Genomic DNA, 17,628 nt, shown 5'->3' with positions numbered 1-17,628 from the left:
TGGTTCCTCCACTAACAGGAAGTGATCGTCTCTCTGGTTCCTCCACTAACAGGAAGTGATCATCTCTCTGGTTCCTCCACTAACAGGAAGTGATCATCTCCCTGGTTCCCTCCACCAACAGGAAGTGATCATCTCCCTGGTTCCCAGAGGTAACCAGAGACCTTCCAGACGACGGAACAGGAAGTGAAGAAATGCTGACTCATTTCTGTGATTTAGGACTCATTCTAGCTAACGCTCTATTCAGTATGAAGGGTTTGTTCTGTACATGGAGACCAAAATGCTGTTGGATGGATCAACCAGACTGACAGAGAAAAGGACAGAAGGAGACAAAGCGTCTGAGCACCAGTTGAATCAGAACAGAAGGAATCAATAACCTGTAAACTGAGCATCAAACCGTGAGCAGATTTAAACAGAGAGAAGAAGGTTTAACTCCATATTTAGAGCCCAGTTGCACCGTGTTGGTTCAATAATGATCGAAGGTCACTTACGCTTCTCTGGACTGGAAAACAAATTCAACATCCAACAGTATTCTCCCATCATGCAACACTGTGGGGACCATCAATAAAACAGTTAATATTGAAGGAACAAGAAAACAATCAACATAACAGCTGATTTTAAACTTTTAAATGGAGACAGAGAAGAGAAGAGATCAATCACAAAGACGTCAGGAGGAGGTTCATACGTTTATTGCCATCACAAAGCATCGGGGGGGAAACACAACATGTCGCAGACAGACCGACCTCTCGGGTCAGGAAGTGAATATTCATTATTCACAGGATCACTAACTGATGAAAGCTACCTGGGACTAAAGGATCGGTTCCTAAAGGAGGAAGACATCATCACCCCAGAGAAAGAAAGACTAAATAATGTGGTGTTAATCTCCGTCCCAGGTCCCGACCACATGACCCGGCTCCATCCCTGCCCGCTCCCAGCTCACCATCTTTAAAGGACAATTCCACTTTATAACAACTGTGGTCTGATTTCCGGAGATCTGGTCGTCGTTTTAACTGGTTATGATAACTTACCAGATGTACTCACCAGATTCAGGCAACACAACCACTTAGGTAGGGTTAGGAAACGGTGGTGGTTGACGTTGACTTCACTGACTAACGAGTCACATGACTCACGGGGCTGACGATACCGACGAGTCACGTGACTAAATAAGTCAACGTTACTTTTAGTTTCACGCGGGACACGAACGGTGGTCTCCTGGTGGAAAGTCTTGTGTTTGTTTGACTCGTCCACCGCCGCTCCCCTTCCACCCTGAACGACTGTCACGCTATTAATACTGTACGCCGCTGCTCCGAGCGTGGAAGAACGCCGCGGGGGGGGTTTAGTCTGGAGTTAGTTGAAAGCCCGGCTCATCTCGTACTGTTGCTAAAGGGTCTGTTTCCGATGCTGAGGGGCGCCGACCGGACGGTGGTATTTGAAGAGTCGGGAGTGAGAACGGGTTGTGAACCCAACTACAACCCGTCTGACTGTCTTTGTAGTGACGTCACTGAAATGACGTGATTATGACCCAAGTTGTAATAAAACAGGAATTCTCCTTTAACATCCACAAACATAAAGTATACAGGCGTTCCACTGAGAAGTGGAAGGTGCAGCTTTTAAAACATTTAAACATCTACCCTGTTGTTTTTTTATTCTTTTTCTTAGTTTTCCTGCCTGTTAAAAGCACAGCGATATGAAACTGAAAGGAAATCTACTGTACGCTGGTAGCCGCTGTAAAGTCTGTCTGTTATATCTGGATATATCCTGGAACTAGTTCTCAGAGATGATAGAGAACACTAGAACTGGTTAGAACCTTCTAACTGGTTAGAACCTTCTAACCGGTTAGAACCTTCTACCTGGAAAGAACCTTCTAACTAGTTAGAACCTTCTAAATGGTTAGAACCTTCTAACTAGTTAGAACCTTCTACCTGGTTAGAACCTTCTACCTAGTTAGAACCTTCTACCTGGTTAGAACCTTCTCATTAGTTAGAACCCGTTCTTTAAGTCAGCGGTCGTCCAGAAATTCTCAGACTTCTATCAGCGGCTACGTCTACATGAACTCTAACACCTCAGGGTTTCACACTCATGCTATAAATCAGCAAACGTTTCCCCCGTTAGACGTCACCACCGCCGTTTACTTCCTCGGTGGGGTCGGAGACTTCATGAACCTGGGCGGGGTGGGCGACTTGGCGCCGCGGGATGGAGTCGGAGACTTTGGGGTCGGGGTGGGAGATTTGGGGACCGGGGTGGAAGCCGGGGTCGAGGCCGGAGTCGGGCTCTTCATGGACGCCGGGGTCTGGGACTTAGAGGGGGTCGGGGTCGGGGTCTTGGAGGGGGGAGCCGGGGACCTCGGCGGCACGGGCGTGGACGCTGGCGTGGCGGCGGGCGTTTTGGGCTGTCCCAGTTTGGGCTCGGGGATCTTCTCGCCGTGCTTGTAGACGCTGACGGTGATCTCCACGAACTCGCCGCCGTACTTGTTCCGGACGTTGATGCTGTACTTGCCGGAGTCGTCAGGAGTGACCGTGTTGATGACCAGGCTGGCGAACTTGCCGCCCTCAAACGTGACCTTGGTGTGCGGGGTGGAGGCGACTTCCTGCTCGTTCTTGAACCAGGAGACCTCGGGGGTCGGCTCGCCCCACACGGTGCAGGTCAGGCTCAGAGACTGGAGAGGGTCGAGAGTCAACTCAAGTCAACATTCATTCTAAACGGAGGTTTAAAAACACTTAAAGGAGCAGTTCAGCTACGCTGTAATAAACCCACTTATACTGAGAGCACTGGTTCCCAACACGGGGATCGGGACCCCTCAAGGGGTCCTAAAATAAATCTGAAGGGTCATAAGATCACTAACAGGATAAGAAAGAAGAAGAAAAATATATTTCTGCCACAGAAAGGTTCATTTTTTCAGACGTTTTTCAAATCTTTGCTATTTCTTGTGAATTACTGGATATGTTTTAGGTTTTTAAAGGAACAGTCCGTTGGATTTAGTGGTGTTTAGTGGTGTTCCCCTCTGCTCACTCCTCTCTTTCCAAGACTCAGGTTACGTGAGCCGCCAAGCGTTAAACCGTGGTAACGCCGTTCACCTCTCTCAGAGGCCGTCCATACCATAATAACATTACTTTAGGAGCAACTGGAGTCAGACGGCGGCTGGCGGTACCACGGTTTAGCATTCTGTGGCTCACGGTACCACAAGCTTGTCGGAGAACTACGGTGTGCTGGAAATCATAAAATCTACTGAGTGCCAGCAGATTCTTCTCTGTGACAGCTCAGCAAACTGCGTCTGTTTATGAAGACTTGAACTAGAAAAAGCTAAAAAAAGAAATACTTGTAAACCTGTAAAACCGACCGTATGTGCATATCTGGATACCAAACAAGAGCAAGGGACGGCCCAGTTTTACATTTGTTTCATAAAGGAATGCTGCCGGGGCCGTTCAGCTCTTCGACCTCCTTATTACTGCAAACAAAACCCCTCAAATGAATGCATAACAATATACATATTATTAACACAGTGTTTACCTTCTCCTCCATAATAGTGACCACGTCAGGCAGACCACCGACCACTCTGCCGCGGTCTGAGGAGACACAACAACACGTCATCAGACACAGGAAACTCCACTTTAGAGCAGAATATCGGCCTGGTTTGCATTGTGAAGTCATGATGATGTCATGATGATGTCATGATGAAGTCGTGATGAAGTCGTGATGAAGTCGTGATGAAGTCGTGATAAAGTCGTGATGAAGTCATGATAAAGTCGTGATGAAGTCGTGATGAAGTCGTGATGATGTCATGATGAAGTCGTGATGAAGTCGTGATGAAGTCGTGATGAAGTCGTGGTGAAGTCGTGGTGAAGTCTTGATGAAGTCGTGATGAAGTCGTGATGAAGTCATGGTGAAGTCGTGATGAAGTCGTGATGAAGTCATGGTGAAGTCGTGATGAAGTCGTGATGAAGTCGTGATGAAGTCGTGGTGAAGTCGTGATGAAGTCTTGATGAAGTCATGATGAAGTCGTGATGAAGTCGTGATGAAGTCGTGATGAAGTCGTGATGAAGTCGTGGTGAAGTCGTGATGAAGTCGTGATGAAGTCGTGATGAAGTCGTGATGAATTCGTGGTGAAGTCGTGATGAAGTCGTGATGAAGTCGTGATGAAGTCCTGGTGAAGTCGTGATGAAGTCGTGATGAAGTCCTGGTGAAGTCGTGGTAAAGTCATGGTGAAGTCGTGATGAAGTCTTGATGAAGTCATGATGAAGTCATTATGAAGTCATGATAAAGTCATGATGAAGTCATGATGAAGTCATGATGAATTCATGATGAAGTCATGATGAAGTCATGATGATGTCATGATGATGTCATGATGAAGTCATGATGAAGTCATGATAAAGTCATGATGAAGTCATGATGAAGTGATGATGAAGTCATGATGAAGTCATGATAAAGTCATGATGAAGTCATGATGAATTCATGATGAAGTCATGATGAAGTCATGATGATGTCATGATGATGTCATGATGAAGTCATGATGAAGTCATGATGAAGTCATGATGAAGTCATGATGAAGTCATGATGAAGTCATGATGAAGTCATGATGATGTCATGATGATGTCATGATGAAGTCATGATGAAGTCATGATAAAGTCATGATGAAGTCATGATGAAGTGATGATGAAGTCATGATGAAGTCATGATAAAGTCGTGATGAAGTCGTGATGATGTCGTGATGATGTCGTGATGAAGTCGTGATGAAGTCGTGATAAAGTCGTGATGAAGTCGTGATGAAGTCATGATGAAGTCATGATGAAGTGATGATGAAGTGATGATGATGTCATGATGATGTCGTGATGAAGTCATGATGAAGTCATGATGAATTCATGATGAAGTCATGATGAAGTCATGATGAAGTGATGATGAAGTGATGATGATGTCATGATGATGTCGTGATGAAGTCATGATGAAGTCATGATGAATTCATGATGAAGTCATGATGAAGTCGTGATGAAGTCGTGATGAAGTCGTGATGATGTCGTGATGATGTCATGATGAAGTCATGATGAAGTCATGATGAATTCATGATGAAGTCATGATGAAGTCATGATGAAGTCATGATGAAGTGATGATGAAGTCATGATGAAGTCATGATGATGTCATGATGATGTCATGATGAAGTCATGATGATGTCATGATGAAGTCATGATGAAGTCATGATGAAGTGATGATGAAGTCGTGATGATGTCGTGATGATGTCGTGATGAAGTCGTGATGAAGTCGTGATGATGTCGTGATGATGTCGTGATGAAATCGTGATGAAGTCGTGATGAAGTCATGATGATGTCATGATGAAGTCATGATGAAGTGATGATGAAGTCATGATGATGTCATGATGATGTCATGATGAAGTCATGATGAAGTCATGATGAAGTCATGATAAAGTCATGATGAAGTGATGATGAAGTCATGATGAAGTGATGATGAAGTCATGATGATGTTATGATGAAGTCATGATGAAGTCATGATGAAGTGATGATGAAGTCATGATGAAGTCATGATGAAGTCATGATGATGTCATGATGATGTCATGATGAAGTCCTGATGAAGTCATAATGAAGTCATGATGAAGTCATGATGATGTCATGGAAGACTCCACCTGTCTCAGTGTAAACAGAGAGGAGCTCTTCAGAAGGAGAAAGAGGTCTAAACTGTTTGAACTTCATTCGTACTTGAGCTGCCTGAAAAGCAAATAACTCGTCTGGGCGTCTGAAAATGTTCAGAATGTCACTGGAGGTTTAAAAACGTCATCATGACGTGATCAATTAAAGTCATAAAATCTTAAATATGTCCCTTTAACCCCTCTGAGATCCGTCAGATCTTTACTGTCTTTCAGAGGCTCTATAGGTTCACTAGTTCTGGACTGATAGAAGAAGAAAGAAAGAGTCAGATTAATCTATAATGAAAATAATCGCTGCATTTCCTGCTTTTCTCTGTTTTATATCATACTAAACTGAATATCTGTATTTGGGTTTTGACTGATAAAACGAGACATTTAAAGACATCACTTTGGACTTTAAGAAACAAGGACGGACATTTTTCACTATTTTCTGACATTTTGACGAGACGATTAATGGATTAATGGATTAACTGATTAACCCCCCCGCCCCCGAGACCCTCAGTTTTAGAAGGAATGAATAATGTGTCAGGATAATAGATAATGATATACTCACTCTTCTCAGCAAATGCGGCCGCCCTAAAAGATGAAAGAATATGGATATGATTAATATGATTGAGTTTAAAGATGTTCACAGACTAGCGTACTGACAGATGACTCACTTCAGTCTCAGGTACTCCTCGTAGGCGTCGGTGTACGCTGCAAAAAGAAAATGAACTCATGACTTTACTTTTCAAAGCCACCAAAAATAAAAAAATAAAACAATACATCAATAACTCATAAGAATGAAAACTAACGGCTACAGAGTAAAGACATGTTTATGTCCTGATGTGGACTCTGACCTTGTCCGGAGAGGTCGAAGGTTCTGGCGTGGGTCTGAACGCCGTCTGAGATCTCGATGGAGTAGTTTCCCTTCTCCTTGTCAGACGGATCACAGATCTGCATCCAGGCCATCTCCGCCGTTCCTCCGATCCTCATCTTCTCAGAGGACGCGATCTTACTCTCCCTGCAGGGGTTCACATCACAGAGGTCACTTCTTCACATCACAGAGGTCACTTCTTCACATCACAGAGGTCACTTCTCACTTCATACTGATGATGTGACATCAAACACTGAGATACAGGAAGTGATCATCTCTCTGGTTCCCTCCACTAACAGGAAGTGATCATCTCTCTGGTTCCCTCCACTAACAGGAAGTGATCATCTCTCTGGCTAACATTAGGCTATAAACCAACTACAGCACGGTCACCATTACTTCAACGCCACGAAGCTTCCAACTTGTCATATGATTTTTTTACGACAACCTGTGTGTTTTCATTTAGCCACTTGTTGGCTACCGCCTTTTTAGAACACGTAAAAGCTTCATAATTCACGAGTGGGATATTTACTGACATATTTTAAAATGCTTGTGTTCACCACAGACCTATGTTCAGGCAGATAACCATTGACTGAATATAAGAAGTGGACGTAGTCACCGTGACGTCACCCGTCGGTTTGTAGACTGACGTTTTGAAGCCTCGAGTTCGCCATCTTGTTTTTTTGCAACCAGAGTGACAGAGAGGGCGGAGCTACGTACATCCCAACGCTGAATAACACGCTTTTAGGCGACCAAAATGTTATAATTAAAGGTAGGGTGGACGATGTTGGAAAGACTGTAAGTAAGACTGGAACACGGACAACTCCCAGATGGGACAACGGCGTGGTAGCGACCCGTCAGTCACCAGGTAGCCCCGCCCTAAAGCATCCTCGACTCTAAATGAGACCGTGATTCTCTAAATGAGACCGTGATTCTCTAAATGAGACCGTGATTCACTAAATGAGACCGTGATTCACTAAATGAGACCGTGATTCACTAAATGAGACCGTGATTCTCTAAATGAGGCCGTGATTCACTAAATGAGACCGTGATTCTCTAAATGAGACCGTGATTCTCTAAATGAGGCCGTGATTCACTAAATGAGACCGTGATTCTCTAAATGAGACCGTGATTCTCTAAATGAGACCGTGATTCTCTAAATGAGACTGTGATTCACTAAATGAACGTCACGTTGTTTTGAACATTGTTATCGTGGTCATGACGCCATCATGTTCCTCCAAATACCAAAGTGTTAAGCCTCTGGTAGAGCGAGCCGGTGTAACGTATACCCCGACAGAAGGGGTTTGACCCACTAGCTGTACATCATCCCGGCACGGCCTCAGCTTAATTATGAGGTGCAACACTTCCTAAACAAAACCTTTACATGATCCATCAACTGAGGTATTCTACTGCTGACAGCTGACAGATAAAAACATGTTCTGATGTAATGAAAGCCACAACCAACACATACAATTATCATTTCTGTTCAATGTGATTTGAAATACTGCAAGTGTGTACAACTTCTTAGGGAGTACACCACATACAGTATAGAACAGCACATACAGTATAGAACAGCAGCGTGAGAGTTGAACTGCTGTTGTTAATGCAGGAGAAGCTGTATCGGTGTACATATATACCTGTTGACTACGTTCTAATCAGCCTTTAAACAAACACTGGTTGATATCTCTCATGATCTGCTCTGTAATATGTTGTTTTTGTACATGAAAGCAAGTTTTATTCTGTGTTTTTGTACCAGTCTCTGGTTGCAAATATCGCTGTACTACAATATGAATATTCACAAACTAAACTTTTTACACATAGACAGAGCTCAACAGATATAAACGCTGTTACACCTCAGCTAGAGGTAAATATCTGCATGGTACTAGGTGGAGTGAAATAGAGGAATGAGACTGTACTTGTGCTTCCAGACGGTCTTCATCTCCTCCGTGTAGTAGTTCATGTAGCACTGCAGCCGGATGCCCTCTGGTGTACACTGCAGCACCAGCTCAGACGCAGACGCACCTGACGGACACAAACACACATGAACTCACAGTCAGACGGGAAAGAAAGAGGTTTTCTGTGCATTTCAAAAGGCTGCATGTGTGTCCCAGTTATGTACTGTTATACTACTTGAAGTATTCACTAAGTACTGATACTCAGCAGATTCTGGGGAGCTGCTGCTCTTCCCTCTCCAGAACATTTTCATACAGATCAAACTCACCAGCATTCTGGGCGAGGGCATTGATGATGTCATCAAACACTGCAAATCAAAGAAAGAATACATTATCATTAACATGTTTATTATAATAATAATCAACACCAAGATGAGTGACCCACTTCACCAGATTCACCTTTACATTCTCTACTGATGGAGATCAGAGATCAGAGATCAGAGATCAGAGAGCCAGACTCTGTTGACTTTTATAAAAACCTCTCTCTTTACCTGAGCCTTTCTCTAGCACCACTTCTTACAGCGGGCGAGCTTCAGAGTCCCTCTCGCTGTTTTTAAATCACTGTTTATTTCCTCTTTCTCTCTTTCAAAGGTCTTTTACTGATCGTCAGTAATACAATAATAAAAGTTTAGCTGTCCAGGGAAAGGAATTTTTAGTTTTCTGAAGAACACTCAGCCGTGTTTCAACACGTCCGTCTACTCAAACAGAAAACACACACACCGGAAACCACAGAAGATATCATCTAAATTATGGATAAATAAAGTTAAAATTATAGACAAAAATATAGAGAAAATATCTAGAATATACCTTAATAGCAAAAGAAAAACTAAATTGAGGTATAATGGAAATAAAAAAATAATAAATAGGAAAAGAAAAATGAATAAATAAAATAAATAAAATAAATAAAATAAATAAAATAAATAAAATAAAATAATAATAACAATAATAATTATAATTATTATCATTATTATTATCATTATTATCATTATTATTATTATTATTATTATTATTATTATTATTATTATTATCATATTATCATTATTATTATTGTTATTATTGTTATTATTATTATTATTAGCATTATTATTATTATTATTATTATCATATTATCATTATTATTATTGTTATTATTGTTATTATTATTATTATTATTATTAGCATTATTATTATTATTATTATTATTATTGTTATTATTATTATTATTATTATTATTATTATTATCATATTATCATTATTATTATTGTTATTATTATTATTGTTATTATTATTATTATTATTATTATTATTGTTATTATTATTATTATTATTATTCGTACCTGTGCCTGAGATGTCAAACGTAGATGTGTCCTTTCCTCTGTCGTCCCCGAGGACGGCCTTGAAGACGCCCTGATCCTTTCTGGAGAACTGGAAGAAAAGAACAAAGATTATTTTATCAACAAACATTAACGTTAAAATAAATCTATATTTTAGTCTCAAACATATTATTGATACAGGAGTGAATGTTTCATCTTGTATTTCATGTCTTTAATGAATGAATGAATGAATGAATGAATGAATTGATGGACCTGGTTGGTAGCAATGGATTCCTTAAGGCTTCTAGTTTCATATGATGCCGGTATTCTTCCCTCTTCCTTTAACACTGAGCCGCTACGACCTCTGAGAGACAGAAGAGCAGCTAGCAGGTTGTTAAGAGGTTATAAGTTTATACAATATAAAATCAATACTTCACGTCCGTGTATTGATACAATATATGCCACGCAAAATATACCGTCATTTCTTAATATAATAATACATTAATTAATGAATGTATTATTATATTACAAGAATGACGATTAATTAATTGATTAATTAATGTATTATTATATTATTAATTAATGTATTATTACATTATTAATTAATGTATTATTATATTATTAATTAATGCATTATTATTTTAAAAAATGACGATTAATTAATTAATTAATTAATATATTATTATATTATGAATTAATGTATTATTATATTAAGAAATGACGGTATATTTTGCGTGGCATATATTGTATCAATACACGGACGTGAAGTATTGATTTTATATTGTATAAACTTATAACCTCTTAACAACCTGCTAGCTGCTCTTCTGTCTCTCAGAGGTCGTAGCGGCTCAGTGTTAAAGGAAGAGGGAAGAATACCGGCATCATATGAAACTAGAAGTCCCAACCAGGTCCTGTTAGCTTGTATACAGTATATACAGTATATACAGTATGTACAGTATGTATATGTGTGTATATATATGTGTGTATATACTGTGGTGTGGGTGCTGCAGTAGTCACCAGAGGGATGGGCAGAGCGCAGGCTCCAGACAGGACATTAGGAGGAGTCTCTGGAACAATCTCATCGTCCTCTTTGTACCAGTGGAAGGACGTCTCCTTCTTCACATTGGCCACCTGACACACACACACACACACACACACACACACACACACCAGGTTGAGTTTGACTGGGAGGAGAAGAGGTGATGGAAGAGGTGATGGAAGAGGTGACGGAGAGGCTGATGTCCCGGTTACCTTGCAGGCCAGCAGGACGGTGCAGTCCTCGGTGACGGTGAAGTACAGATACTCAGAGAAATGAGGACCTGGAACATTTAGATGATGACGTTAAGAGCAACGGTGAATAAAAACACTCTGCTGAGGCTGTACAGTTCTCCTAAACACGTTCCTTTAAATCAGATCTATATCTACTCATTTTAAATATAATAACTATCTTTATGACAGAGTGCTTCACAAAGGAAATACAACAGACACGTCATCAATCATCAGGATTCAATGAAAATAAAAACCAACATAGTGTAGAGAAAGGGTGAGAACAGGAGAAGAAAAGCATTTTTAAAGGAAATAAAAGAGACAGTTCAAATGAGATTAAGACTGAAGTAACATCAGGAACGGCTCTAAAATAAAAGATAGATTAAAGACGGGACTTCCCCGACTCAGTCGACTCAGTCCACCTGATTATGAATCTGTGAGGGATTCAAATACATAAATGTGTCTTCATTTAAGTTCAATACTTCAGTAGAAACTAGTGACTTGTCTTTTTGTCTGTGGTTTAGTTTTACAGCAGAATTCACAGACATCTGTTCACAGTTCAGAGTTCTCCTGCTAACAGACCAACAAATCAGAACACAACATACTGTGATGTCTGCTGAGGAACGGACCCTCTAAAGCCCTATTACATACTGTATATATATATACATACTGTATATATATATACAGTATGTATATATATATACTGTATATACTGTGATGTCTGCTGAGGAACGGACCCTCTAAAGCCCTATTACATACTGTATATATATATACATACTGTATATATATATACAGTATGTATATATATATACTGTATATACTGTGATGTCTGCTGAGGAACGGACCCTCTAAAGCCCTATTACATACTGTATATATATATACATACTGTATATATATATACAGCATGTATATATATATACTGTATATACTGTGATGTCTGCTGAGGAACGGACCCTCTAAAGCCCTATTACATACAGTATATATACAGTATACTCACACAGTACTAGTAGTACCTGGGGACCTCTGGTCATCTGTAATAATTGTGAAGGTCGTGAACATCTGTCCGTAAGTTGTCAAATGAAAACTCCCCCCAGAGGTCCCGTGATGATATCAGCCCCGTGTGAATCAGCATCTCTGTGGTTTTGGGCTGGTATTGTACATTTTTTTGTTTAGTGTTGTTTAGTGTGTGTGCGTGATGTTTACAGCGTGACAGCAGCCCTGGCGGCGTGTTTCCAGGTGATCCTGTGTGTCAGGTACTCACCTTGCTTCCTGATGTGCTCTTTCCTCTGAAACTCGGCCTCCTTCAGAGCAACTTTGAACACTGAAACAGGGAAACACATTTAGAGTTCTGCTTCTGCAAAATGATTTAAACATACAACATAAAAATGGCAGATGAAGAACAAACAGCTGATGCAGTATTTTAATGATGTAACGTTGGTATCTCTGGTATCAGGACTAACGTTTCTAACTCTCCTCCTGCTGATTCAAACACAGGTTTGTTGTTCACAGTGTCTCTTTATCAGGTAGAAATAGGGTGCATCCTCTCAGGTTTAGTAGCTCCACGCTGTTGAGAGCTTTTTTTCTCTCCACCGTGTCTCCGGTCCCAAACAAACTGAAACATGATGCAGCGTGCGTCTGCGTCATTGTGCAGCGTAACTGTGGGAAAGCATCAATGAGAGGAATCGATGGTCACGGAGGCATCGGACAACTACGGTTCTCTATTCCATCACTAGTGTTTTCTCTGCCTGCCAACGTGGCTGATGTCCTGATGATTTCACCGCCACTGACTTCATTAACCCACATTTAGCGGGTGGCGGGTTCCAATTTCAGACCCAGTATAAGGATGTACCAATGGGAGAGCTTACAGGTTGGCAGTGCAGGACATCCCATAATAACATTGAGATTCATTTGGACACAAAAAACACAAATCTTCTCAAATAATTCCATTTAAATCAGACATGAACTTCTTTCTCTCAGACTGAACCAAGATGTTTATCTGATAAATGAATGAGCTAATCTCTAATGTGAGTGTGTGTGAGTGTGTGTGAGTTGTGTGTGTGTGTGAGTTGTGTGTGTGTGTGTGTGTGTGTGTGTGTGAGTTGTGTGTGTGTGTGTGTGTGTGTGTGAGTTGTGTGTGTGTGTGTGTGTGTGAGTTGTGTGTGTGTGTGTGTGTGTGTGTGTGTGTGTGAGTTGTGTGTGTGTGTGTGTGTGTGATGACGGCCTCACCGTCTCCCACCAGGACCAGGGAGCTCTGGGTCTTGGCCTTGCCGTCGTGGATCTGAACGGTGTAAGTTCCCTCGTTGGCTCTGGTGAAAGTATCCACCGTCATCTGGATGACTCCCGTCGCCACGTCGTGGCTGATCTTGATGCCCTGAGAGACAGATTTACATCTACTGAGAAATCATGATCTAAATATAAATTCATGGATTCTATCTGAAGACCCGAACATTAAATAAGTTTCTACTTCTTCTCCTTCCTTTTCCAATATGGGTTAGGGTTAGGGTTAGGGTTAGGGTTACGGTTAGGGTTAGGGTTAGGGTATGTAAATCAAGGCATCAGGTGTTTGACAATTTATTTGACTTTTCATTGTATATAAATACTACTTTTTTACTTTTCTTTTTTCATCCACACTGCCCACGTGAGACTCGTGTCTCACGTGGGCAGTGTGGCTGCTCTAACCTGATAACAGGGACGCCGAAATAAAAAACAACACGCCACGCAGCCACCACGCGCTGCTTGGCGTGTTGTCGGTGAAGCGGGGAAAATATTCTAAATATAGCGTACATTTAAACTGATATTGATTTCTAAGGTGTCTAAAATCCGGATACATACCTCAAACAACCCCACTTCAAAAAATCCTACCTATCCCTTTAAGTACAGTACTTGATTAATAAATAATAATAATAACAATAATTATAATAATATTTATTTATATAGCACTTTTCAAAACAGATGTTACAAAGTGCTTCACTAGACAATAAAAGCAGATAAATAAAGTAAATATGGTAACACAATCATAATAATAAAACACAACATCACAGAACATATCAGTAATAATAAAAGTGGTAAAATGGTAGGACAAGTTGATAAAAACATATATATATATACATATATACATATGTATATATACATATATACATATATGTATATATACCCATACAGACATGTTCTGTACATGTTCTGCTCCACCACATATATGCACATAAAAAACGCATAACATATAACGTTGGGACCGGATATGAATGCTAAAGTTTTTCAAATGTTTTTTCAAAGTGGATCAAAATTAGACGACGGAGTCTCTACAGGAAGTGCGTTCCAGAGTACAGGAAGTGCGTTCCAGCGTTCCAGCGTTTGGGAGCCCTGACAGCAACATGTTGATTAAATGTGAGGTGAACATTTTGATCTTAAAGGTTAGTCGGTAGGAGTGTTAGAAGAAGCGTTACCTCCCCGGTTTTGACCTCCTTGTCGTTAACGATGAACCGGTAGGAGACGGACGGAGACAGTTTGACGGCCTGCAGCCAGAAGCGCACGTGACCCTTCTCCAAGATCTCGTAGTTCAGACCGTGTTTCAGAGGAACGACTGCACAGAAACAACCACAGACACACACAGTGACTCCCAGTGTTCATCTGAGTGATGGTCTGCTGCTGAAGAACTATACTCACTGGGATGTCTGATGGCGTAGCTGAGCTCCAGCATCGTGTTCAGGGCTGCAGGACGGAGTCAAGACAACATGAAACATGAGACACCAGAAGAACAGAGCCTGAGGAGAAGGAGTGAGTTAACTACAGGACCTACCGTCCTCCGTCAGAGTGTGGCTGGCAGACACTCCGTCTGTGTCCGTGACGACCACGGAGTATCTGCCCAGATCGTCTTTATCGGGGTTGGTGAAAGTCAGTCTGGAGCTGAGAAACAAACACAGTCAACTATTAAACATCCATCAAAGTCAACACGTTTATACCCGTCAAGGTCAACACGTTCATACCCGTCAAGGTCAACACGTTTATACCCGTCAAGGTCAACACGTTCATACCCGTCAAGGTCAACACGTTTATACCCGTCAAGGTCAACACGTTTATACCCGTCAAGGTCAACACGTTCATACCCGTCAAGGTCAACATGTTTATACCCGTCAAGGTCAACACGTTCATACCCGTCAAGGTCAACACGTTTATACCCGTCAAGGTCAACACGTTTATACCCGTCAAGGTCAACACGTTTATACCCGTCAAGGTCAACACGTTTATACCCGTCAAGGTCAACACGTTCATACCCGTCAAGGTCAACACGTTCATACCCGTCAAGGTCAACACGTTTATACCCGTCAAGGTCAACACGTTCATACCCGTCAAGGTCAACACGTTTATACCCGTCAAGGTCAACACGTTTATACCCGTCAAGGTCAACACGTTAATACCAGTCAAGGTCAACACGTTTATACCCGTCAAGGTCAACACGTTAATACCCGTCAAGGTCAACACGTTTATACCCGTCAAGGTCAACACGTTTATACCCGTCAAGGTCAACACGTTTATACCCGTCAAGGTCAACACGTTCATACCCGTCAAGGTCAACACGTTCATACCCGTCAAGGTCAACACATTTATACCCGTCAAGGTCAACACGTTTATACCCGTCAAGGTCAACACGTTCATACCCGTCAAGGTCAACACGTTTATACCCGTCAAGGTCAACACGTTTATACCCGTCAAGGTCAACACGTTTATACCCGTCAAGGTCAACACGTTCATACCCGTCAAGGTCAACACGTTCATACCAGTCAAGGTCAACACGTTTATACCCGTCAAGGTCAACACGTTCATACCCGTCAAGGTCAACACGTTTATACCCGTCAAGGTCAACACGTTCATACCCGTCAAGGTCAACACGTTTATACCCGTCAAGGTCAACACGTTTATACCCGTCAAGGTCAACACGTTCATACCCGTCAAGGTCAACACGTTCATACCCGTCAAGGTCAACACGTTTATACCCGTCAAGGTCAACACGTTTATACCCGTCAAGGTCAACACGTTCATACCCGTCAAGGTCAACACGTTTATACCCGTCAAGGTCAACACGTTTATACCCGTCAAGGTCAACACGTTTATAGCCGTCAACTCTACAGGATTAAACCGAAGCTGCTGCTGGTTTCACTTCCTCCCACAGAAATCAGCATTTCAATACGACGTTCATAGTGTTTTCTACGACGGAGTATCAGGGCCAATCATACAGTAGGTTTATGAGAATAAAAGTTGTAGTATTATGAGAATAAAGTGATAATATTATAAAGTAGTAATGTTACGTGTTGTTTTAGAGCATGGGTCTCAAACTCGCGGCCCGCGGGCCAATTGCGGCCCGCAAGACGATATTTTGTGGCCCCCACCTTGATATGAAAGTTTAATGTTTGTGCGGCCCGCAAATTTTTTTTTTTTTTTTTTTTTTATAAAGTTTTTTTTTTGGGGGCATTTTTTCATTTTTATTGACAGCACAGTGGATAGAGTCTTGGAAAGGGGGGAGAGAGAGAGTGGATGCGGAAAGGGCCACAGGCCGGATTCGAACCCGGGCCGCCGCGGTCAGGACCAAGTCTTGTTACATGAGCGCCCGCTCTACCAACTGAGCTAACCACGCGCCCTCGGCCCGCGAGTTTTATGTGAATGGCAGTTTGCCGTGGAAGGTCCCTTTGTTGCGCGAGCCCGAGCTGAACGAACCTACCAATCACAGCGGGGTATGTGGCTCCCGGGGGCGGGCAATCGGCCGGGCTTGATGCAAGCAGAGAAACATTTCACAACAGCTATGGCGGCCCGTGTAACATCGCATAAGCTTGATTAAAGCTTGATTTATACTTCTGCGTTGAATCGACGCCGTAGCCTGACGTGCACCTCTCCAGAAATGTAACTACACGTCGCGGCGACGCAGACCGCAACAGCTGTGATTGGTCCAGTCTCTCAGCGATGCTGAGCGGCCAGGACCAAGTTCTACTTCTCTCTGCCTCCATCTGTTCAATGTTTGTTCACACAGATCCACTCAGACATATGTTCTCTTCTCGGCGTTGCAGTAATGTCAGTAAAAGTTCTGTGGTTCAACAGTTATTAGCTCCAACTCCGCTCAGTTTCTGTTTGTAGTACAAGAAGAAGAAGAAACTCATAGAGACGCCGCCAACTAGCGGTTTGGTGGTGTAACTGCAGAGCAACACAAACACAGCAGGCACAACTTTACTGCGGAGTGACACCAAGTGGAATGAATATATATCATGTCTTTTTCAAAGCCTGCAGTGAAGAGAAAGGCTGGTGACGAGCACAGACAATTTCAGGAAAAGTGGGAGACGCAATAGAGGCCATGTTCAGAAGAACCGTTCATGTTCAGAAGAACCCATTCAAGTTAAAGAACTGTTAATAATGACGTTTGAGAAGATTATTTTTTTTTTAACAAAGCTTTTTTTGTGGAATACCTGATGCGGCCCAGCCTCACCCAGACTCTGCCTCCAGCGGCCCCCAGGTAAATTGAGTTTGAGACCACTGTTTTAGAGGGTAAATAGTGTGAACATGAGGAACGTGGAGCATCTTGTGAAGTTCTACTTTAGTTTTATACTTCATCTTTTGGCTCATCAGCAGCACATT

At 41.9% G+C, this 17,628-nt stretch overlaps 1 protein-coding gene across 1 annotated transcript in view; it reads right to left on the bottom strand.

Moving 5' to 3' along the window:
- Positions 1-664: 664 nt before the first annotated feature.
- Positions 665-17,628, bottom strand: part of LOC119484487 (myomesin-2-like) — a 32,973-nt gene continuing 16,009 nt past the window's right edge. Inside the window, 15 exon segments of the mRNA XM_037763318.1 lie at positions 665-2,653; positions 3,505-3,560; positions 6,201-6,223; positions 6,307-6,343; positions 6,487-6,650; positions 8,417-8,522; positions 8,722-8,760; positions 9,769-9,856; positions 10,762-10,875; positions 10,996-11,063; positions 12,272-12,331; positions 13,237-13,381; positions 14,454-14,590; positions 14,674-14,718; positions 14,807-14,913. Of these exon segments, the coding sequence (XP_037619246.1) occupies positions 2,126-2,653; positions 3,505-3,560; positions 6,201-6,223; positions 6,307-6,343; positions 6,487-6,650; positions 8,417-8,522; positions 8,722-8,760; positions 9,769-9,856; positions 10,762-10,875; positions 10,996-11,063; positions 12,272-12,331; positions 13,237-13,381; positions 14,454-14,590; positions 14,674-14,718; positions 14,807-14,913 (1,717 nt within the window). The 3' untranslated portion in view covers positions 665-2,125.

Source organism: Sebastes umbrosus, unplaced genomic scaffold (assembly GCF_015220745.1).
Source record: "Sebastes umbrosus isolate fSebUmb1 unplaced genomic scaffold, fSebUmb1.pri scaffold_79_arrow_ctg1, whole genome shotgun sequence".
Taxonomy (NCBI): domain Eukaryota; kingdom Metazoa; phylum Chordata; class Actinopteri; order Perciformes; family Sebastidae; genus Sebastes; species Sebastes umbrosus.
Note: the sequence above shows the minus strand (reverse complement) of the source record. Positions and strands in the feature narration are given on the sequence as shown.